Source organism: Oncorhynchus masou, chromosome 4, assembly GCF_036934945.1.
Source record: "Oncorhynchus masou masou isolate Uvic2021 chromosome 4, UVic_Omas_1.1, whole genome shotgun sequence".
Taxonomy (NCBI): Eukaryota; Metazoa; Chordata; class Actinopteri; order Salmoniformes; family Salmonidae; genus Oncorhynchus; species Oncorhynchus masou.
In genome coordinates, this window is record NC_088215.1 from 14,180,625 (window position 1) to 14,203,239 (window position 22,615).

General features: G+C 44.9%; 1 protein-coding gene across 1 annotated transcript in view; it reads left to right on the forward strand.

The window, feature by feature from the left end:
* LOC135524182 (sodium/potassium/calcium exchanger 3-like) overlaps positions 1-22,615 on the forward strand; it is a 93,493-nt gene that overhangs the window by 54,317 nt on the left and 16,561 nt on the right. The window contains exon 3 of the mRNA XM_064951487.1: positions 17,492-17,568. Within this exon, the coding sequence (XP_064807559.1) occupies positions 17,492-17,568 (77 nt within the window). The remainder of the gene's footprint in view (positions 1-17,491; positions 17,569-22,615) is intronic.

Sequence of the window (22,615 nt, forward strand, 5' to 3'; positions counted from 1 at the left end):
AGAGATAAAATGAGGGGGGGGGGCGAGCGGTAGCGTGGTAGCCCCCTGGAGCATACACACACGCGCGCACACACACACAGACACAAACAGAGCGTTGCTCACGTTATGTAACAGGCCCGGGCCTCGGCTCAGGAGAGATGACATCACCAGGAAGAAGAGAGGAAAAGAGGAGATAAGAGGAATATTTGGGGATTGCTTTTTCTGCTGTAACTGCTGCTCTGTTGCTTACACAGAGGAATGGGTCCCCTCTCTGTCTGTTTCTCTCTATCTTTGTCTCTCTCTCTCTGACTGTTTCTGTCTCTCTCTCTGTTTCTCTCTCTCTCTGTTTTTCTCTCTCTCTCTCTCTCGCTCTCTCTCTCTGTTTCTCTCTCTCTGTCTCTCTCTCTGTCTCTGTTTCTGTCTCTCTCTCTGTTTCTCTCTCTCTCTGTTTTTCTCTCTCTCTCTCTCTCGCTCTCTCTCTCTGTTTCTCTCTCTCTCTCTGTCTCTCTCTCTGTCTCTGTTTCTCTCTCTCTCTGTTTTTCTCTCTCTCTGTCTCTCTCTCGCTCTCTCTCTCTGTTTCTCTCTCTCTGTCTCTCTCTCTTTTTTTCTCTCTCTCTCTCTTTCTCTCTCTCTCTCTGTCTCTCTCTCTCTGACTGTCTCTGTCTCTCTCTCTCTCTCTTTTTTCTCTCTCTCTTTTTCTCTCTCTCTCTCTTTTTCTCTCTCTCTCTCTCTCTCTCTCTCTCTCTCTCTGTCTCTCTGTCTCTCTGTCTCTCTGTCTCTCTGTCTCTCTGTCTGTCTGTCTGTCTGTCTGTCTGTCTGTCTGTCTGTCTGTCTGTCTGTCTGTCAGAGTGTTTTCACCAGGCTTATGGTATTTAATATATAATACTATGCCTGGTGTATCTATTCATTAATTATCTGTTAAGGGAAGGACTGTGTGTGTGTGGATGGACCAATATTGTATGAGTGTGTTTGCAATGTTTGGGAAGTTTGTGTTAATAGGTTTGGCATTTGCTTGATTTAATATCCCAGTTAGTGCAATCAGAGTAGAGTTCTAATCAAAATGATAAAGAAGGAGAACTGGACTTGGGTGTCATGCATAGGCCCCTGAGTTTGTCCTGATCAGGTCATATGGCGAAGAAAAATTCCTGTCCCCGAATGTATGTGTATTTTAAACAATTGTATGCACTAACCACAAAGTTTTGCTTAAATAAGAGAACACCTGGAAAAGTTGTTTCAATAATACCTGACAACTCGTGTAGTTCCGCTTTGCATAATTTAAATTGAGAACCTCATCAACATCGTTAATCACTTAATGAACTTAATGGAACGTTTAACAAGCATGTAGGGGTTACCACGGTAATTATACACATCTTGCTTTTAACGAACCCAAGAGAGCGACACAGCGCCCTACTGTGCTCATACATGTTCAGATTGCGGCTGGTTTCTCTTGCAGCCAACAAACTTGCTGTGACACATCCATTTTAGTGATTTCACACACACACACACACACACACACACACACATCCTCTCTCATTAGGTCCTGTTTGATGTACATGTGGAGATATTAGTTGTGATGAACAATATGAAATATGCAGTAGTGGCATGAGTTTCATTGTGTTTCGTCTTCTCAGTGAAGGAAGAGCGGGAGGAAGAAAGGAAGCGAGGGAGAGAGAGGAAGGATGGATGGCGCGCACTATATTTAAACTGCAGAGATTGCGGGATGGATGGATCTCCCTAAAGACTCTCAGAACGTCGCTCTCTTGCTCTCCAACTTTTCATCCCTTCGCTCCAACTATAAATAAATGAAACAGAGAAGGACAGGAGTGATTGAGAGAATATGAAAGAGGAAGAGAGAGGAGGAGAGGGAAAGAGTAAGGGATGAGATCTCCAGTGGGAGGTATGGATATGTGTAGCTGTGGGATACACTGAGCCAACTTAATATCTTTACCCACACACACAGTACACACACACACACACAGTACACACACACACAGTACCCACACAAACAGTACCCACACAAACAGTACACACACACACAGTACACACACACACAGTACACACACACACAAACAGTACACACACACACAGTACACACACACACAGTACCCACACACACAGTACACACACACACAGTACCCACACAAACAGTACCCACACACACAGTACACACACACACACAGTACCCACACAAACAGTACCCACACACACAGTACCCACACACACAGTACCCACACACACAGTACACACACACACACACAGTACCCACACAAACAGTACACACACACACAGTACACACACACACAGTACCCACACACACAGTACACACACACACACAGTACAAACACACACAGTACCCACACAAACAGTACCCACACACACAGTACACACACACACAGTACCCACACACACAGTACACACACACACACAGTACACACACAAACAGTACCCACACACACAGTGCCCACACACACAGTACACACGCAAACAGTACTCACACGCGCAGTACCCACACACACAGTACCCACACACACAGTACCCACACACACAGTACACACACACACACACACACAGTACCCACACAAACAGTACCCACACACACAGTACACACCCACACACAGTACACACACACACAGTACCCACACACACAGTACACACACACACACAGTACACACACACACAGTACCCACACAAACAGTACCCACACACACAGTACACACACACACAGTACACACACACACACAGTACACACAAAAACAGTACCCACACACACAGTACACACACACACACAGTACACACACACACAGGACCCACACAAACAGTACCCACACACACAGTACCCACACACACAGTGCCCACACACACAGTACACACGCAAACAGTACTCACACGCGCAGTACCCACACACACAGTACACACACACACAGTGCCCACACAAACAGTACCCACACAAACAGTGCTCACACACACAGTACCCACACAAACAGTACCCACACACACAGTACACACACAAACAGTACCCACACACACATTACCCACACAAACAGTACCCACACACACAGTACCCACACACACAGTACCCACACAAACAGTACCCACACAAACAGTACCCACACAAACAGTACTCACACAAACAGTACTCACACAAACAGTACCCACACACACAGTACTCACACAAACAGTACCCACACACACAGTACACACACACACAGTACACACACAAACAGTACCCACACACACAGTACCCACACACACAGTACCCACACAAACAGTACCCACACAAACAGTACCCACACACAGTACCCACACACACACAGTACCCACACACAAACAGTACCCACACACACAGTACCCACACACACATTACCCACACAAACAGTACCCACACACACAGTACTCACACGCGCAGTACCCACACACACAGTACCCACACACACAGTACACACACACACAGTGCCCACACAAACAGTACCCACACAAACAGTACCCACACACACAGTACCCACACAAACAGTGCCCACACACACACAGTACACACACAAACAGTAGCCACACAAACAGTGCCCACACAAACAGTACCCACACAGACAGTACCCACACACACAGTACTCACACAAACAGTGCCCACACAAACAGTACCCACACAATAGTACCCACACACACAGTACTCACACAAACAGTGCTCACACACACAGTACCCACACACACAGTACTCACACACACAGTACCCACATAAACAGTACTCACACACGCAGTACCCACACACGCAGTACACACACATGCAGTACCCACACAAACAGTAGTCACACAAACAGTACTCACACAAACAGTACCCACACAAACAGTACTCACACAAACAGTACTCACACAAACAGTACTCACACAAACAGTACTCACACAAACAGTACTCACACAAACAGTACCCACACAAACAGTACCCACACAAACAGTACTCACACAAACAGTACCCACACAAACAGTACCCACACACACAGTACTCACACAAACAGTGCTCACACACAGTACCCACACACACAGTACCCACACAAACAGTACCCACATAAACAGTACCCACACATTCAGTACTCACACACTCAGTACCCAATCAAAAAGTGCCCACACATTCAGAACCCACACAAGAATTGCCCACACATTCAGTACCCACACACGCAGTACCCAATCAAAAAGTGCCCACACATTCAGAACCCACATAAACCGTACCCACACAACAATTGCCCACACATTCAGTACCTACACACACAGTACCCACAAAAATAGTACCCACAAAAATAGTACCCACACAAATAGTATCCACACACACAGTACCCACACACACAGTACCCACACACACAGTACCCACACACAGTACCCCCACACACAGTACCCAAACATATAGTGCCCACACACGCACTACCCACACACGCAGTACCCACACACAAACAGTACCCACACACACAGTACCCACACACAGTGCCCACACACACAGTACCCAAACATATAGTACCCACACATGCAGTACTCACACACGCAGTACCCACACAAACAGTGCTCACACATGCAGTACCCACACACAGTACCCACACACACAGTACCCACACACACAGTACCCACATATATAGTACCCACACACACAGTGCCCACACAAATAGTACTCACACACGCAGTACCCACACAAACAGTGCTCACACACGCAGTACCCACACAAACAGTGCTCACACATGCAGTACCCACACACACAGTACCCACATATATAGTACCCACACACACAGTGCCCACACAAATAGTACTCACACACGCAGTACCCACACAAACAGTGCCCACACACGCAGTACCCACACATGCAGCGCCCACACACAGCACATGGCATGTTTCCCAAAGTGATGAACTATCCCTTACAATCTGTTGACCTCTGACACTGTACATCTCATCAGAGAGGAGAAACCAGTAGTCATGATACTTGCGCTCTGTACTGTAAGAGACGGTGAAAGAGAGAGTGACTGAAAGAGGAAGCGGCATGACACACTGTATTAATCAAGAGAGAGGCGGAGAGAGGGGGGGCAGTTAGAGAGAGAGAGGTGGGTGAGAGAGAGACCATTAGAGTGAGAAAGAGAGGGAGGGAGAGGGGACAATTGGAGAGGAGAGAGAGAGACCATTAGAGGGAGAGGGAGCAGCAGAGTGAGGGTGGGACAGAGCGAGACCATTTTAGTGAGGGTGAGAGAGAGCGCAGCAGAGTGAGGGTGGGAGAGAGAGAGGGAGTACAGCTGACTGAGGTCTGATTGCTGATTGATGCATTGACTTCCTCTGATTGAGCTTTAGTGAGGGGTGAACTGGGAGACTGGCTTATGATTGCAGAGAGTATTGAGTGGGGTGGTGGCAGTGTGTGTGCACGTGTGCGTGTGTGTGTGTGTCCTCTTGTGCATACATATGGAGCCAGTGTTATCTACCAGCTCTCACAGTCTCGCGTCAGAAATAGACGTGCATCCCTGTTTCTCAAATCTAATGTTTGTAAGTTGTTCCAAACTTCAAATTTCCAGGTGTTTAAGGTTTAGTTTAGACATTAACTCCGAATGTTTCAGGTTAGGGTTAAGGTTTGGGAAGGCTTTAAACAACAATATAAAAAATGTTCTATCGCTGGATTCAAACTTGCAACCTTTGGAATCAGAGGCTTACAGTGAACCTACTTGAAGGTAAAAACAAGCACTTTTGCCTCTAGTGGCCGGCTATCACATCATCTCCCGACATCCTGGGGTGGCAGGGTAGCCTAGTGGTTAAAGCGTTGGACTAGTAACTGAAAGGTTGCAAGTTCAAACCCCCGAGCTGCCTGTTCTGCCCCTGAACAGGCAGTTAACCCACTGTTCCCAGGCCGTCATTGAAAATAAGAATATGTTCTTAACTGACTTGCCTAGTTAAATAAAGGTAAAAATTATATATATATATAAAACATATTTTTTTAAATCCTCAGACATGGATGGACGTCGAATACTGACTTGTATCATGGGTGACCTGGCTGAGTGTTATAGCCAACACAGAGTGTGTGTGTTATAGCCAGTAGGCGATAGAAGGCTCAGACCACCTCAGTAAACCCAGCTAACCTCATGCTAATTACCATGGTGTTCCAGGCCAGGCTTAGACAGCCTGGAGGAGGATCTCTGGTCCTTTCTTTCCCTCATTTTCTCTATATATCTTTCTCTCATCTCTTTGATGTACACACTCTTGATGTGCACATTCTTTCTTTCTTTTTCTCTCTCTCTCTCTCTCTCTCTCTTTCTGTCTGTCGCTCTCTCTCCTTCGTTGTCTCTCGCTGTCTTGTGAGGCCATTAGCAAAGTGGAGAAGGTAGCCTGGAAAGAGAGATACATAGAGAGATTTGTCCACTCTGGAAAGTCAAAATTCTGTGGGGGTTTCAGTTGAGACCATAACACATTATAGACCATAACACATACAGTGCCTTGCAGAAGTATTTATCCCCCTTGGCGTTTTTCCTATTTTGTTGCATTACAAACTGTAATTTATATTGATTTTTATTTGGATTTCATGTAATGGACATACACAAAATAGTCCAAATTGGTGAAGTTAAACATAAAATTACAACAACAAAAACGGAAAAGTGGTGCGTGCATATGTATCCACCCCCTTTCCTATGAAGCCCCTAAATAAGATCTGTTGCAACCAATTACCTTCAGAAGTCACATAATTAGTTAGAGTGCACACAGGTGGACTTAATTTAAGTGTCACATGATCCGTCACATGATCTCAATATTTATACACCTGTTCTGAAAGGCCCCAGAGTCTGCAACACCACTAAGCAAGGGGCACCACTTAGCAAGCGGCACCATGAAGACCAAGGAGCTCTCCAACACGTCAGGGACAAAGTTGTGGAGAAGTACAGATCAGGGTTGGGCCGCCCACCAAAACTCACGGGCAAGGAGGGCATTAACCAGAGAGGCAACAAAGGGACCAAAGACAACCCTGAAGGAGCTGCAAAGCTCCACAGCGGAGATTGGAGTATCTGTCCATAGGACCACTTTAAGCCGTATACTCCACAGAACTGGGTTTTTACGGAAGAGTGACAAGAAAAAAAGCCATTGCTTAAAGAAAAAAATAAGCACAAAACATTTGGTGTTCGCCAAAAGGCATGTGGGAGTCTCCCCAAACATATGGAAGAAGGTACTCTGGTCAGATGAGACTAAAATTGAGATTTTTGGCCATCAAGGAAATCGCTATGTCTGGCGCAAACCCAACACCTCTCATCACCCCGAGAATACCATCACAGTGAAGCATGGTGGTGGCAGCATCATGCTGTGGGGATGTTTTTTCACCGGCATGGACTGGGAAACTGGTCAGAATTGAAGGAATGATGGATGGTGCTAAACACAGGGACATTCTTGAGGGAAACCTGTTTCAGTCTTCCAGAGATTTGAGACTGGGACGGAGGTTCACCTTCCAGCAGGACAATGACCCTAAGCATACTGCTAAAGCAACACTTGAGTGTTTAAGGGGAAACAATTAAATGTCTTGGAATGGCCAAGTCATAGCCCAGAGCTCAATACAATTGAAAATCTGTGGAATGACTTAAAGATTGCTGTACACCAGCGGAACCCATCCAACTTGAAGGAGCTGGAGCAGTTTTGCCTTGAAGAATGGGCAAAAATACCACTGGCTAGATGTGACAAGCTTATAGATGCATAGCCCAAGAGACTTGCAGCTGTAATTGCTGCAAAATGTGTCTCTACAAAGTATTGACTTTGGGATGGTGAACGGTTATGCACGCTCAAGTTTTCTGTTTTCTTGTTTGTTTCACAAGGAAAAATGTTTTGTATCTTCAAAGTGGTAGGCATGTTGTGTAAATCAAATGATACAACCCCCTCAAAAAATCTATTTTAATTCCAGGTTGTAAGGCAACAAAATAGGAAAAATGCCAAAGGGGTGAATACTTTCGCAAGCCACTGTATGACTGTATGCATTTTCTTACTGACGTTCAGGCATAAACGCTTTCCATATCTTCCACCCACAATAGCCATTATTCTGATAATGAATACTCGCAGTACCACATCTTTCCATGTATTGTATTCCTCCACCATTCCCTTTCCATAATATACATCTGGATCTAGTAAAAATGGTAAGTCGTTTGAATACAGACACACACACTCTGCCAACCTTGTATCTATAGAGCACGTCAATGCTAATGGTCAATGTACTGTATACTAGTGAGTGTCTGCCCCCAGGTTAAAGATGTGTATTATTTTTGTGCACCTCTCTCCCTCTGCCACTTAAACCCACTCATTCTGGAGAAAACACCGTTGCTATGGAGTGGGTTGCTGCCTCGGCTTGCACTTGGCTACGTCGCCAGCTAGCACTCACTCCGACACGAGTAGTGGAGTTGATTATATCAAATAGGAGTGAGTGAAGAGATGTGAACTCCATTCAAGGCAGATTGAAGGGTGGAAGATTCTGTCCCTTAATTGTTACATAGATATAAAGTAGTATAGTGCTATGGTAACTTTATTTGACATGGTCATTATGACATTATAACAATATTAAAATTAACATGACTTGATAGCTGTCATTTAGATCTTAATATCTGTCATTTAGATCTTGGCTGCCCCTACCCCGGTCAACAACCTCCCACAGCAACTTGCCCAAACCTCCCCCATTTCTGCTTCACCCAAATCCAGATAGCTGATGTTCCCGAAAGAGTTGCAAAATCTGGACCCCTACAAATCGACTGGGCTAGACAATCTGGACCCTCTCTTTCTAAAATTATCCGCCGCAATTGTTGCAAACCCTAATACTAGCCTGTTCAAACTCTCTTTCGTATCGTTTGAGATCCCCAAAGATTGCCGCGGTCATACCCGCGGTCATACCCCTCTTCAAAGGGGGAGACACTCTAGACCCAAACTGTTAGACCTATATCTATCCTGCCCTGCTTTTCTACGGTCTTTGAAAGCCAAGTTAACAAACAGATTACCGATCATTTCGAATCCCACCTTAACTTCTCCGCTATGCAATCTGGTTTCTGAGCTGGAAAGGGGTGCACCTCAGCCACGCTCAAGGTCCTAAACTATATAATAACCGCCATTGAGAAAAGACAATACTGTGCAGCCGTCTTCATCGACCTGGCCAAGGCTTTCGACTCTGTCAATCACCACATACTTATCGGCAGACTCAACAGCCTTGGTTTCTCAAATGACTACCTCGCCTGGTTCACCAACTACTTCGCAGACAGAGTTCAGTGTGTCAAATCGGAGGGCCTGTTATCTGGACCTCTGGCAGTCTCTATGGGGGTGCCACAGGGTTCAATTCTCGGGACGACTCTTTTCTCTGTATACACCAATGATGTTGCTCTTGCTGCTGGTGATTCTCTGTTCCACCTCTACGCAGACGACACCATTCTGTATACATCTGGCCCTTCTTTGGACACTGTGTTAACAAACCTCCAGACGAGATTCAATGCCATACAACTCTCCTTTTAGTGGCCTCCAACTGCTCTTAAATGCAAGTAAAACTAAATGCATGCTCTTCAACCGATCGCTGCCTGCACCTGCCCGCCTGTCCAGAATCACTACTCTGGACGGTTCTGACTTAGAATATGTGGACAATTACAAATACCTAGGTGTCTGGTTAGACTGTAAACTCACCTTCCAGACTCACATTAAGCATCTCCAATCCAAAATTAAATCTAGAATCATCTTTCCATTTCGTAACAAAGCATCCTTCACTCATGCTGCCAAGCATACCCTCGTAAAACTGACTATCCTACCGATCCTTGACTTTGGCGATGTCTTTAATAAAAAGCCTCCAACACTCTACTCAACAAACTGGATTCAGTCTATCACAGTGCCATCCGTTTTGTCACCAAAGTCCCATATACTACCCACCACTGCGACCCATATGCTCTAGTTGACTGGCCCTCGCTTCATATTCGTCGCCAAACCCACTGGCTCCAGGTCATCTATAAGTCTTTGCTAGGTAAAGCCCCGCCTTATCTCAGCTCACTGGTCACCATAGCAGCACCCACCCGAAGCACGCGCTCCAGCAGATATATTTCACTGGTCACCCCCAAAGCCTATTCCTCCTTTGGCCACCTTTCCTTCCAGTTCTCTATTGACAATGACTGGAGCAAATTGCAAAATTCACTGAAGCTGGAGACTCATATCTCCCTCAGTAACTTTAAGCATCAGCTGTCAGAGCAGCTCACAGATCACTGCACCTGTACATAGCCCATCTGTAAATAGCCTATCTGTAAATTTCCCATCCAACTACCTCATCCCCATATTGTTATTTATTTATTTATTTAGCTATTTTGCACCCCTGTATCTCTTCTGCACATCTATCACTCCTGTGTTTAATTGCTAAATTGTAATTACTTCGCCACTACCGCCTATTTATTGTCTTACCTCCCTAATCTTACGTCATTTGCCGACACTGTATGTAGATTTTGTCTATTGTGTTATTGACTGTACATTTTTTTTATTCCATGTGTAACTCTGTGTTGTTGTTTGTGTCGTACTGCTTTGCTTTATCTTGGCCAGGTCACAGTTGTGAATGAGAACTTGTTCTCAACTGGCCTACCTGGTTAAATAAAGGTGAAATAAAAATGTAGATCTTAATATCTGTCATTTGGATCTTAATATCTGTCATTTAGATCTTAATATCTGTCATTTAGATCTTAATATCTGTCATTTAGATCTTAATATCTGTCATTTAGATGTTGTCTGCCATTTAGATGAGTGGTCATGGGTTACTTACCTGTGTGTGTGTGTGCGCGCCTGCCTGTCTACAGTAATGGCATGTACATGAGTGAGTACAAAACAGTACAGTACAAGGTAGACAAGATAACTCATTTCACGAGTCTACTGTCATTAATCCACCACATTACTGTATCTTTGTTGAGAGGATAACCTTCATACTGCAACACAACACTAGTCACGTCCCATTTCTACCTTTCTTTCTCTCTTTCTCACTTCCTCTCTGACCTCCTTTGTCCTTATACAGGTGTGTTACTGCATTTTCCTGACAAAGAACACACACACACAAACACACAAACACGCACTCAGTACCCTGTTGATGGACTATGGAGAAGCCAGCTGTACCTTTTTTCTTCTAAAGCACAGGCATCTTTTGTGCTCTTGAAATGGCCCTCCAATACCCCACCGTTGTACAATAGAATCATGTGACTCATATCTCCAATGCAACATTTCCATAAAAGTCAGGAGTTGTTAGGCAGTACAGATGAATTGGGGGGGTATATTCACTTCCTGCTCTTTTTATTTGTCCATTCAGAGTCAGACACAGATGATAACTTTAGAAGAGATACTGTACCGTCTCTACATTTAGTGGTGCATCAGGGTGAAACTCTCTGCAGGCAATGCTTTAGAGTGTTTGTGCCATTGGCGGCAGTGTGTGTGTGCGTGCATACTTGCTTGATTGTGTGTGCACACGATTTCTCATATCTTGCGTGCATGCGCGGGTGCGTGCATGGGCACCTCCATGTGTGTGGAAGGGTGTTGACTTGGCTGTGAGTTGGTATCTGGCATCGTGGCACTGTTCACAGTAGAGAGGGCCAGGGTGGTGGAGTGTTGGACATGGCTGGGCACATCTGCTGCCTGTATCCCTCTGGCAATGGGCATTAGTCTGGGCACACTGACTCCATTACACTCTGCCATGCTACAGACAGACAGACAGACAGACAGACAGACAGACAGACAGACAGACAGACAGACAGACAGATAGACAGATAGACAGATAGATAGATAGATAGATAGATAGATAGATAGATAGATAGACCCACTGCTGTGTTTTCAGTTTCACACAAAGAGATGTAATGGCCTCCTCGGTGGCAGCAGGGGCTCATGATAAAACAGGATTTGGGCCAAGTGCTCACCCTCTATACAACTCCATGGTTTGATGTTAAAGATGAATGGGGATGGTGGAATTGTAGTGCTTCAGTGGTAATGTACTCATGCATGAACTTAATGTATGTGGAACGTGTTTGTGTGAGTGCTGCCTGTCCCTATGGGAATTCTACAGTAGGCATGAACAACCCATTGAACAGTCATTAGAAGGTTTTATCTTCTGTCTGTGAAGATCTTCTCTCTCTTTCTTCCTTTTCTTTTGTTGTCTGTCTCTCTCGTTCTCTCATTATTTCTCTCTTCTCTCTCTCTGTTCTTCTCTTTCCTCTCTCTCCATTTCTCTCCCTGGTTCCTAGAGCAGATCCTTTATCCTCTCTGTAATGTTTATTTCCCATCATAATAATGTGTTTTCCTTAGCAAACAGAACAGAAAAGGCGTAGGTAGGGCAGGCGTCTTGATCTGTGTGTGTGTGTGTGTGTGTGTGTGTGTGTGTGTGTGTGTGTGTGTGTGTGTGTGTGTGTGTGTGTGTGTGTGTGTGTGTGTGTGTGTGTGTGTGTGTGTGTGTGTGTGTGTGTGTGTGTATGCTTCCGTGCGTGTAGCACTCGTAGCTGTAAAAATTAAACACATCCAGCTGCCGACACCAAGATTCACACACACACACACACACACACACACACACACACACACACACACACACCATGAGATGTCCTTCCTCCTCCTGCTCTCTACTCTCTGTGTTGTTTTACTGTGAGCTCTGCGTTGTGTTAGACGAGTTTCCTAATATAACATAGGAACAGACCTGTGTTCAATCAAACACATGCAGAATGTACGGCACACGGGTCACCGGAGAACTAGGCCCCTTTCACACTATTGAGCTGAGCAACCGCTGAGCTGTACAGTGCCGGGCTGTTTACTCATCCACCGTCGTTGCTGGAAAGGACGACATCTGAGCCAGCACAGTATGTCTCAGGTCGACAGGAGAGTGGGAAAAGGATAATCCACTCAGGAACATTGAGAGGTTGAGTTAGTTTGCAGTGTGAATGAGTCAGGGAAAGGTAGAATCTGAAAGGTTGGGAAGAGGTGAACTAAGTTTATGCAGGTGAGGAGGAAAAGCCATTTTAGAGTGTTGGGATTCAGCTGCTGTAGCTAGCTGACTGGCTGGGCTTTTTCAGTGGAAATGTGTTCAAATAAACAAAGAATGCTAGCTTAAGTTAGCAATGGCATCACATTGCTGTATTAACTACTGTAGTTAGCCTGTCTGGCTGTGCTTTCCAGTGAAAAGCGGTGAAATCGCATTTTAGTTAGCGGTAGTTAGCACTATTTACGTTGCCCCCCTCCTCCAACCTGTCTTTTACGCTGCTGCTACTCTCTGTTTATCATATATGCATAGTCACTTTAACCATACTTCCATGTACATACTACCTTAATTAGCACGACAATCCGGTGCCTGTATATAGGCTTGCTACTTATAGCCTCGCTACTGTTATTTTTCACTGTCTTTTTACTGGTGTTTTTATTTTTTTACTTATCTAAGTTTACATACACTTAGGTTGGAGTCACTAAAATTTGTATTTTAACCACAAATTTCTTGTGAACAAACTATAGGTTTTGCAAGTCGATTAGGACATCTACATTGTACATGACACAAGTCATTTTTCCAACAATTGTTAACAGACAGATTATTTCACTTATAATTCACTGTATCACAATTCCAGTGGATCAGAAGTTTACATACACTAAGTTGCCTGTGCCTTTAAACAGCTTGGATAATTCCAGAAAATTATTTCATGGCTTTAGAAGCTTCTGATAGGCTAATTGACATCATTTCAGTCAATTGGAGGTGTACCTGTGGATGTAATTCAAGGCCTACCTTCAAACTCAGTGCTTCTTTACTTGACATCCTGGGAAAACAAAAGACCTCAGAAAATAAATTGTAGAAAAAAAATTGTCTGGTTCATCCTTGGGAGCAATTTCCAAACGCCTGTAGGTACCACGTTCATCTGTACAAACAATAGAACGCAAGTATTAACACCATGGGACCACGCAGCCGTCATACCACTCAGGAAGGAGACGCGTTCTGTCTCCTAGAGATGAACATACTTTGGTGCAAAAAGTGCAAATCATTCCCAGAACAGCAGCCACAGACCATGTGAAGATGCTGGAGGAAACAGGTGCAGAAGTATCTATATCCACAGTAAAAAGAGTCCTATGTCAACATAACCTGACAGGCCGCTCAGCAGGGAAGAAGCCACTGCTCCAAAACCGCCATAAAAAAAGCCAGACTATGGTTTGCTATTTCACATGGGGACAAAGATGGTACTTTTTGGAGAAATGTCCTCTGGTCTGATGAAACAAAAGGGGAACTGTTTGGCCATAATGACCATCGTTATGTTTGGAGGAAAAAGGGGGAGGCTTGCAAGCCGAAGAACATCATCCAAACTGTGAAGCATGGGGGTGACAGCATCATGTTGTGGGGGTGCTTTGCTGCAGCAGGGACTGGTGCACTTCACCAAATAGATGGCATCATTATGTGGATATATTGAAGCAACATTTCAAGACATCAGTCAGGAAGTTAAAGCTTGGTCGCAAATGGGTCTTCCAAATGGACATTGACCCCAAGCATACTTCCAAAGCTGTTGCAAAATGGCTTAAGGACCACAAAGTCAAGCCCTGACCTCAAGCCCTGACCTCAATCCCATAGACAATTTGTGGGCAGAACTGAAAAAGCGTGTGTGAGCAAGGAGGCCTACAAACCTGACTCCGTTACACCAGCTCTGTCAGGTGGAATGGCCCAAAATTTACCCAACTTATTGTGGGAGGCTTGTGAAAGTCTACCCGCAACGTTTGACTCAAATTAAACAATTTAAAGGCAATGCTACCAAATACTATTTGAGTGTAAACTTCTGACCCACTGGGAATGTGATGAAAGAAATAAAATCTGAAATAAATAATTATCTCTACTATTATTCTGACATTTCACATTCTTAAAATAAAGTGGTGATCCTAACTGAGCTAAGACAGGGATTTTTTACTACGATTAAATTTTACATTTACATTTAAGTCATTTAGCAGACGCTCTTATCCAGAGCGACTTACAAATTCCCTCTCTCTTCCTCTCTCTCTCTTTCCCCTCTCTCTCATTCTCTCTCTTCCTCGGTCTCTCTCTTTCCCCTCTCTCTCATTCTCTCTTCCTTTCTCTCTTTCCTCTCTCTCTCATTCTCTCTCTTTATCTGTCTCTCTCTTTCCCCCTCTCTTTCCCCTCTCTCTTCCTCTCTCTCTCTCTCATCCTCTCTCTTTCCCCTTTCTTTCTCTCTCTCTCTCTTCCTCTCTCTCTCTTTCCCCTCTCTCTCATTCTCTCTCTCTTTCCCCTCTCTCATTCTCTCTCATTCTCTCTCTCTCTTTCCCCTCTCTCATTCTCTCTTTCCCCTCTTGCTCATTCTCTCTCTTTCCCCTCTCGCTCATTCTCTCTCTCTCTTTCCCCTCTCTCTCATTCTCTCTCTTTCCCCTCTCTCATTCTCTCTTTCCCCTCTCTCTCATTCTCTCTCTGTATCTGTCTCTCTCTTTCCCCTCTCTCTTCCTCTCTCTCTTTCCCCTCTCTCTTCCTCTCTCTCTCTCTCATTCTCTCTCTTTCCCCTCTCTTTCTCTCTCTCTCTCTTTCCCCTCTCTCTCATTCTCTCTCTCTTTCCCCTCTCTCATTCTCTCTCATTCTCTCTCTCTCTTTCCCCTCTCTCATTCTCTCTTTCCCCTCTCTCATTCTCTCTCTTTCCCCTCTCGCTCATTCTCTCTCTTTCCCCTCTCGCTCATTCTCTCTCTCTCTTTCCCCTCTCTTTCATTCTCTCTCTCTCTTTCCCCTCTCTCATTCTCTCTCTCATTCTCTCTTTCCCCTCTCTCTCATTCTCTCTCTTTCCCCTCTCTCATTCTCTCTCTCTTTCCCCTCTCTCTCATTCTCTCTCTTCCTCTCTCTCTCTAATTCTCTCTCTTCATCTGTCTCTCCAACCTAACTTAACCCCCATTCATACAGCTCTGTGGATAGATGGCAACCCAACAACCCAAATCCAACCAGTGTGGTATTTCCAGCAAACTTTCCCTAATTTCGAAGAACACAAATAAAGAGTTTCATTTTGGTTGGCTAGGGTAGTGTGGGATTATCAAGCTACGGCTGGGTCTGTGGAGTCTCACCAGTTTAGTCCGACCGGGAGGTTATAGTGTGTGCGTGTGTCTGTCAATGTGTGTGCATGCGTGTGTTTGCGTGCTCGTGCATGCGTGGGTGCCTGTGTGTGCGGAGGGAAAAAGCTCAGAGAAAAAACACAAGGTTGACCTGAAGTGTGGTCCACTCTCACAGGACTCGGCCATGAACTTTGACCTTGTTGATAGAGGGGTTTGAAATACACCCCAGGAGAAAAAGCTATGTCAAAAGTCAATGGAACTTGATGAACCAAAAGTGTGGTAAGATACAAGCGGAACCAAAAGGAGACAGCTGTAAGAAACTCACACTGTTCCATTCACACATGACTGGAATTGTGAGAAACTGAGTTTAAATGTATTTGGCTAAGGTGTATGTAAACTTTCTACTTCAACTGTACCTGTTGTTTAGGGCTTGTAAGTAAGCATTTCACTCTAAGGTCTTCACCTGTTGTTTTCGGCGCACATGACAAATATACTTTGATTTGATTTGGAATAGCATTACTGTATTAGCAGCTATTAGCATTGGTGGAAGCAGTGGTTGTGCTAGCTACTAGCTATAGCTACTAGCTAGCACAACGTTGACCGTTTGGCTGGCCTTTCCAGTGGAAACGTGGTGAAATCCGGAGCAGATGTTAGCAGTGGCCCATGAATAGACTGTTGATTGGTGGATGAGGTGGGATGATGAGAAAAAGGAGAGAGGAGCCTGGAGAATGAATGGAGGGAGAGAGAAGGAAGGAGAATGGAGGGAGAGGGAAGGAAGTGTGGAGTGAGAGGATAACATAGGTATATAAGCTCTCTTTTTCTTTCTTTCTATCTCTTATTTTTCCCTCTCTCTTTCCCCTATCTCTTCACCTCTCTTTCCCCCTCTCTCTTTCCCCCTCTCTCTTTTCCCCTCTCTTTCTCTCTCTTCCACACTTTTTTATGCACAATAAGGAGTGATAGCTTCTAGCGCTTCTTGTACCACTTCCTCTTGTAGCCCTACTCTCTTTCCATGTATAATTTCCCTCTCTCCTCCTCACCCTACATATCCTAACCCTGAGCTCTATTTTTACTCTCTCTCTCTCCTCCCTTTGTCCTCTTCTTTGCTCTCACTTTATCCATCTCTTTTTCGCTTCTCCTCTGGTGGGTCTTTCAGTTCTCAGAGGAGGCGTACACACACACACACACACACACACACACACACACACACTCATACACACAATCCTTGGCAGGATGCTGCAGGTCTATCATACAGACACACACTCACAGATGGTCGGACGCAGGCATGCACACGCACACAAATAGACATTTAGGCAAGGTGCTGCAGGGCCAGCCCTTGTCAGTTCATATGAGTTATGTGTCCTCCATTAGCTTGTGAGTAGCAGTGACCTCACAGGACAGACGTCAGAACACACACACACACCATCCATCCATCCACACACATATACACACAAACACACAATCTCTTGCTTGAGTAACCCGAAATCTCTGTCTCTTCCAGCTTTGCACGAGTTCCCTACAGATCTGTTTACCCACAGGGAGAGGACAGAAGGAGCTGTGGCCCTACACGTCCTGTGTGTGAGTTCAGCCTTCTTCACTTTGATCTTTGTCTGTCTGTCTGTCTGTCTGTCTGTCTGTCTGTCTGTCTGTCTGTCTGTCTGTCACCCACCCACCCACCCACCCACCCAGGAAGTGGCCTGGCAGTTAAGAGCGTTGGGCCAGTAGCAGAAAGGTTGCTGGTTCGAATCCCCAAACCGTCAAGGTTTAAAAATCTGCTTTTCTGCTTCTGCCAACAACAACTGGATGCTGAATAAGGCAGCTCCTCTCACCTCTCTGATTCAGAGATATTGGGTTAAATGCAGAAGACACGTTTTGTTTGAATGCATTCAGTTGTGCAACTGACTAGGTATCCCCTTTCCCACTAGGTATCCCCTTTCCCACGAGGTATCCCCTTTCCCACTAGGTATCCCCTTTCCCATGAGGTATCCCCTTTCCCACGAGGTATCCCCTTTCCCACGAGGTATCCCCTTTCCCACTAGGTATCCCCTTTCCCACTAGGTATCCCCTTTCCCACGAGGTATCCCCTTTCCCACGAGGTATCCCCTTTCCCACGAGGTATCCCCTTTCCCACTAGGTATCCCCTTTCCCACTAGGTATCCCCTTTCCCACGAGGTATCCCCTTTCCCACGAGGTATCCCCTTTCCCACAAGGTATCCCCTTTCCCACTAGGTATCCCCTTTCCCACTAGGTATCCCCTTTCCCACGAGGTATCCCCTTTCCCACTAGGTATCCCCTTTCCCACGAGGTATCCCCTTTCCCACAAGGTATCCCCTTTCCCACTAGGTATCCCCTTTCCCACTAGGTATCCCCTTTCCCACTAGGTATCCCCTTTCCCACTAGGTATCCCCTTTCCCACTAGGTATCCCCTTTCCCACGAGGTATCCCCTTTCCCACAAGGTATCCCCTTTCCCACTAGGTATCCCCTTTCCCACTAGGTATCCCCTTTCCCACTAGGTATCCCCTTTCCCACTAGGTATCCCCTTTCCCACTAGGTCTCTCTGTGTGTCTTTAATCAACCTTTCACCTCAATAATCTATTTTAAGTTCCCGTAAAAAAAAACATAGTGGAAAACTAACAACTTCACGTCAGTCCCCCTGTATTTCCCGGCTGGCTGGGTGTGTGTGCATAGTGCGAACCATGGGATAATTGTTAGCGGGCCGCCATCCAAGGCTTAACAAATGGCCCCCGAGTCCAAGCTATCCCGCTTGGAGGAACAGAACAGAACACAGCATCTGGTACCGAATGAGGCCTGCCAAGTGTGTGTGTGTGTGTGTGTGTGTGTGTGTGTGTGTGTGTGTGTGTGTGTGTGTGTGTGTGTGTGTGTGTGTGTGTGTGTGTGTGTGTGTGTGTGTGTGTGTGTGTGTGTGTGTGTGTGTGTGTGTGTGTGTGTGTGTGTGTGTGTGTGTGTGTGTGTGTGTGTGTGTGTGTGTGTGTGTGTGTGTGTGTGTGTGTGTGTGTGTGTGTGTGTGTGTGTGTGTGTGTGCGTGCGTGCGTGCGTGCGTGCGTGCGTGCGTGCGCGTGCGTGCTCCTCACTCTAGCTGGGGTCCTGTCAGCACAGCCGGCATTTTATTTATTGCCGGTTGGAAATACACACCCGATTACAACCAGATTTAGGTGTAGACTCTGAGCAGCGTGAGTGGGAGGGAGACGTGAACTTCCATCAAATATAGTGGACTAGTTCTGGGTGGAAGCCGGTGCAGGTTGAGTAGGTAGAGTTGGGGAATGTGTATGTTTGTAATTGTGTGTGAGGCCTGTGTGTGTGGTGGGAGGATGAAGCGGAAGGCTGGGCATTTCTGTAGGCTGGGATTTAAAGGTAGGGTGAGCAGGCAGGATGCGTGGAGGTGTGTTGGGCAGAGGACTAAACTGAGGTGTAGACTACAGAGGTAGCAGGGATGTGGAGGTGGCGAAGATAGAGGGCATAGGCGATACAGAGGATGGGTAGATGTAGGGATGGAGAGGAACAAGTATGAGGGGAATAGATCACATGTACCATTTCCATTTGTTTGATGGGCCTCCATGTTGGTTCAACGTCATTTCATTTAAACGACGTGGAAACAACATTGATTCAGCCAGTGTGCCTAGTGGCATACAGTTAGTTACCTGTAAGGTCCCTCAGTCGAGCAGTGAATTTTAGACACAGATTTAACCCCAAAAATCAGGGAGTTTTTCCAATGCCTCTCAACGAAGGGCTCCAATTGGTAGATGGGTAAAAATAATAATACAAGTAAGCAGAAATTAATTACACTTTGGATGGTGTATCAATACACCCAGTCACTACAAAGATACAGGCGTCCTTCCTAACTCAGTTGCCGAAGAGGAAGGAAACCGCTCAGGGATTTCACCATGAGGCCAATGGTGACTTTAAAACAGTCATCTTGTCATCTGGGACTTTTTTTAGGATAAAAAGAAACGGAATAAAGCTAAGCAGAGGCACATTCCTAGAGAAAAACTGGTTTCAGTCTGCTTTCCAACTGTCATTGGGAGACAAATTCACCTTTCAGCAGGACATTAACTGAAAACGCAAGGCCAAATATACACTGGAGTTGCTTATCAAGGCAACTAAATTGGAACTAGTGGCCATGTTAGTGTTTTGACTTAAATCGTCTTGAAAATCTATGGCAAGGCTCGAAAATGCCTGTCGAGCAATGATCAGCAACCAACTTGACAGAGCTTGAAGAATATTTAACAGAATAGTGTAAATCAAAGTATTGTACAACCCAGGTGTGCAAAGTTCAGACTTACCCAAAAAGACTCACAGCTGTAATCACTGCCAAAGGTGATTCTAACATATATTGTCCTCGGGGGTGTGAATAATTACAGTGGGGCAAAAAAGTATTTAGTCAGCCACCAATTGTGCAAGTTCTCCCACTTAAAAAGATGAGAGGCCTATAATTTTCATCATAGGTACACTTCAACTATGACAGACAAAATGAAAAAAGAAAATCACATTGTAGGATTTTTAATGAATTTATTTGCAAATTATGGTGGAAAATAAGTATTTGGTCAACCACAAAAAAGCAAGATTTCTGGCTCTCACAGACCTGTAACTTCTTCTTTAAGATTCTCCTCTGTCCTCCACTCATTACCTGTATTAACTTCTTGAAACTCCCCATCCCGGATCCGGGATCGTGACTAAAGCCTCAGGCTCATTAGCATAACGCAACGTTAACGATTTCTGAAAATCGCAAATAAAATTAAAATAATGCGTTTGCTCTCAAGCTTAGCCTTTTCTTAACAACACTGTCATCTCAGATTTTCTAAATATGCTTTTGAACCATAGAAATTGACTAATTTGTGTAAGAGTATGCAAAGCTAGCATAGCATTTTGTGTAGCATGTAGCACGCAACATTTTCACAAAAGCCAGATAACCAAATAAATAAAATCATTAACTTTGAAGAGCTTCGGATGTTTTCAATGAGGAGACTCTCAGTTACATAGCAAATGTGCAGTTTTTCAAAAAAATATTATTTGTGTAGGACAAATCGCTCCGTTTTGTTCACGTTTGGCTATGAAAAAACCCTGTATACAGTTATAGCCTGAAGCTCATTAGCATAATGTAACGTTAACGATTTCTGAAAATCGCAAATAAAATGAAAATAATGCATCTGCTCTCAAGCTTAGCCTTTTCTTAACAACACTGTCATCTCAGATTTTCAAAATATGCTTTTGAACCATAGAAATGGACTAATTTGTGTAAGAGTATGCAAAGCTAGCAATGCATTTTGAATAACATGTAGCACGCAACATTTTCACAAAAACCAGATAACCAAATAAATAAAATCATTTACCTTTGAAGAGCTTCTGATGTTTTCAATGAGGAGACTCTCAGTTACACACCAAATGCGCAGTGTTTCCTGAAAGCGTCTGTGTGTAGGAGAAATCGTTCCGTTTTCTACATTGCGCCTGGCTACTGAAATGAACCGAAAATGCAGTCACCTACAACGTAAAACTTTTTCCGGATTAACTACATAATATCGACCGAAACATGGCAAACGTTGTTTGGAATCAGTCCTCAAGGTGTTTTTTCACATATCTCTTCATTGACATGCAGTTCGTGGAAGCTTGCTTTAGTCTCTGTATTGTTTGGAAAAATACTGGCAGGTGACTTTTGCGCACCAATTTCGGCGCAGGACACCGGGCGGACACGTGGTAAATGTGGTCTCTTATGGTCAATCTTCCAATGATCTGCCTACAAATACGTCACAATGCTGCAGACACCTTGGGGAAACGACAGAAAGGGCAGACTCATTCCTCTTGCGTTCACAGCCATATAAGGAGATCATGACAAACAGAGCCTCAAAAATCCTTGTCATTTCCTGGATGCCATCTCATCTTGGTTTTGCCTGAAGCTCACGTTAAAGGGCACGCACAGAGAAGATCTTTGTATTTCTGGACACGTCAGAGTGTTTTCTTTCGAACAGTAGCAATTATATGCATAGTCGAGCATCTTTTTGTGACAAAATATCTTGTTTAAAACGGGAACGTTTTTCATCCAAAAATGAAATTGCGCCCCTAGAGTTCAAAGAGGTTAATGGCACCTGTTTGAACTTGTTATCAGTGTAAAAGACACCTGTCCACAACCTCAAACAGTCACACTCCAAACTCCACTATGGCCAAGACCAAGGAGCTGTCAAAGGACCCCAGAAACAAAATTGTAGACCTGCACCAGGCTGGGAAAGACTGAGTCTGCAATAGGTAAGCAGCTTGGTTTGAAGAAATCAACTGTGGGAGCAATTATTAGGAAATGGAAGACATACAAGACCACTGATAATCTCCCTCGATCTGGGGCTCCACGCAAGACCTCACCCCGTGGGGGGGTCAAAATGATCACAAGAACAGTGAGCAAAAATCCCAGAACCACACGGGGGGACCTAGTGAATGACCTGCAAAGAGCTGGGACCAAAGTAACAAAGCCTACCATCAGTAACACACTATGCCACCAGGGACTCAAATCCTGCAGTGCCAGACGTGTCCCCCTGCTTAAGCCAGTAGATGTCCAGGCCCGTCTGAAGTTTGCTAGAGAGCATTTGGATGATCATATGGTCAGATGAAACCAAAATATAT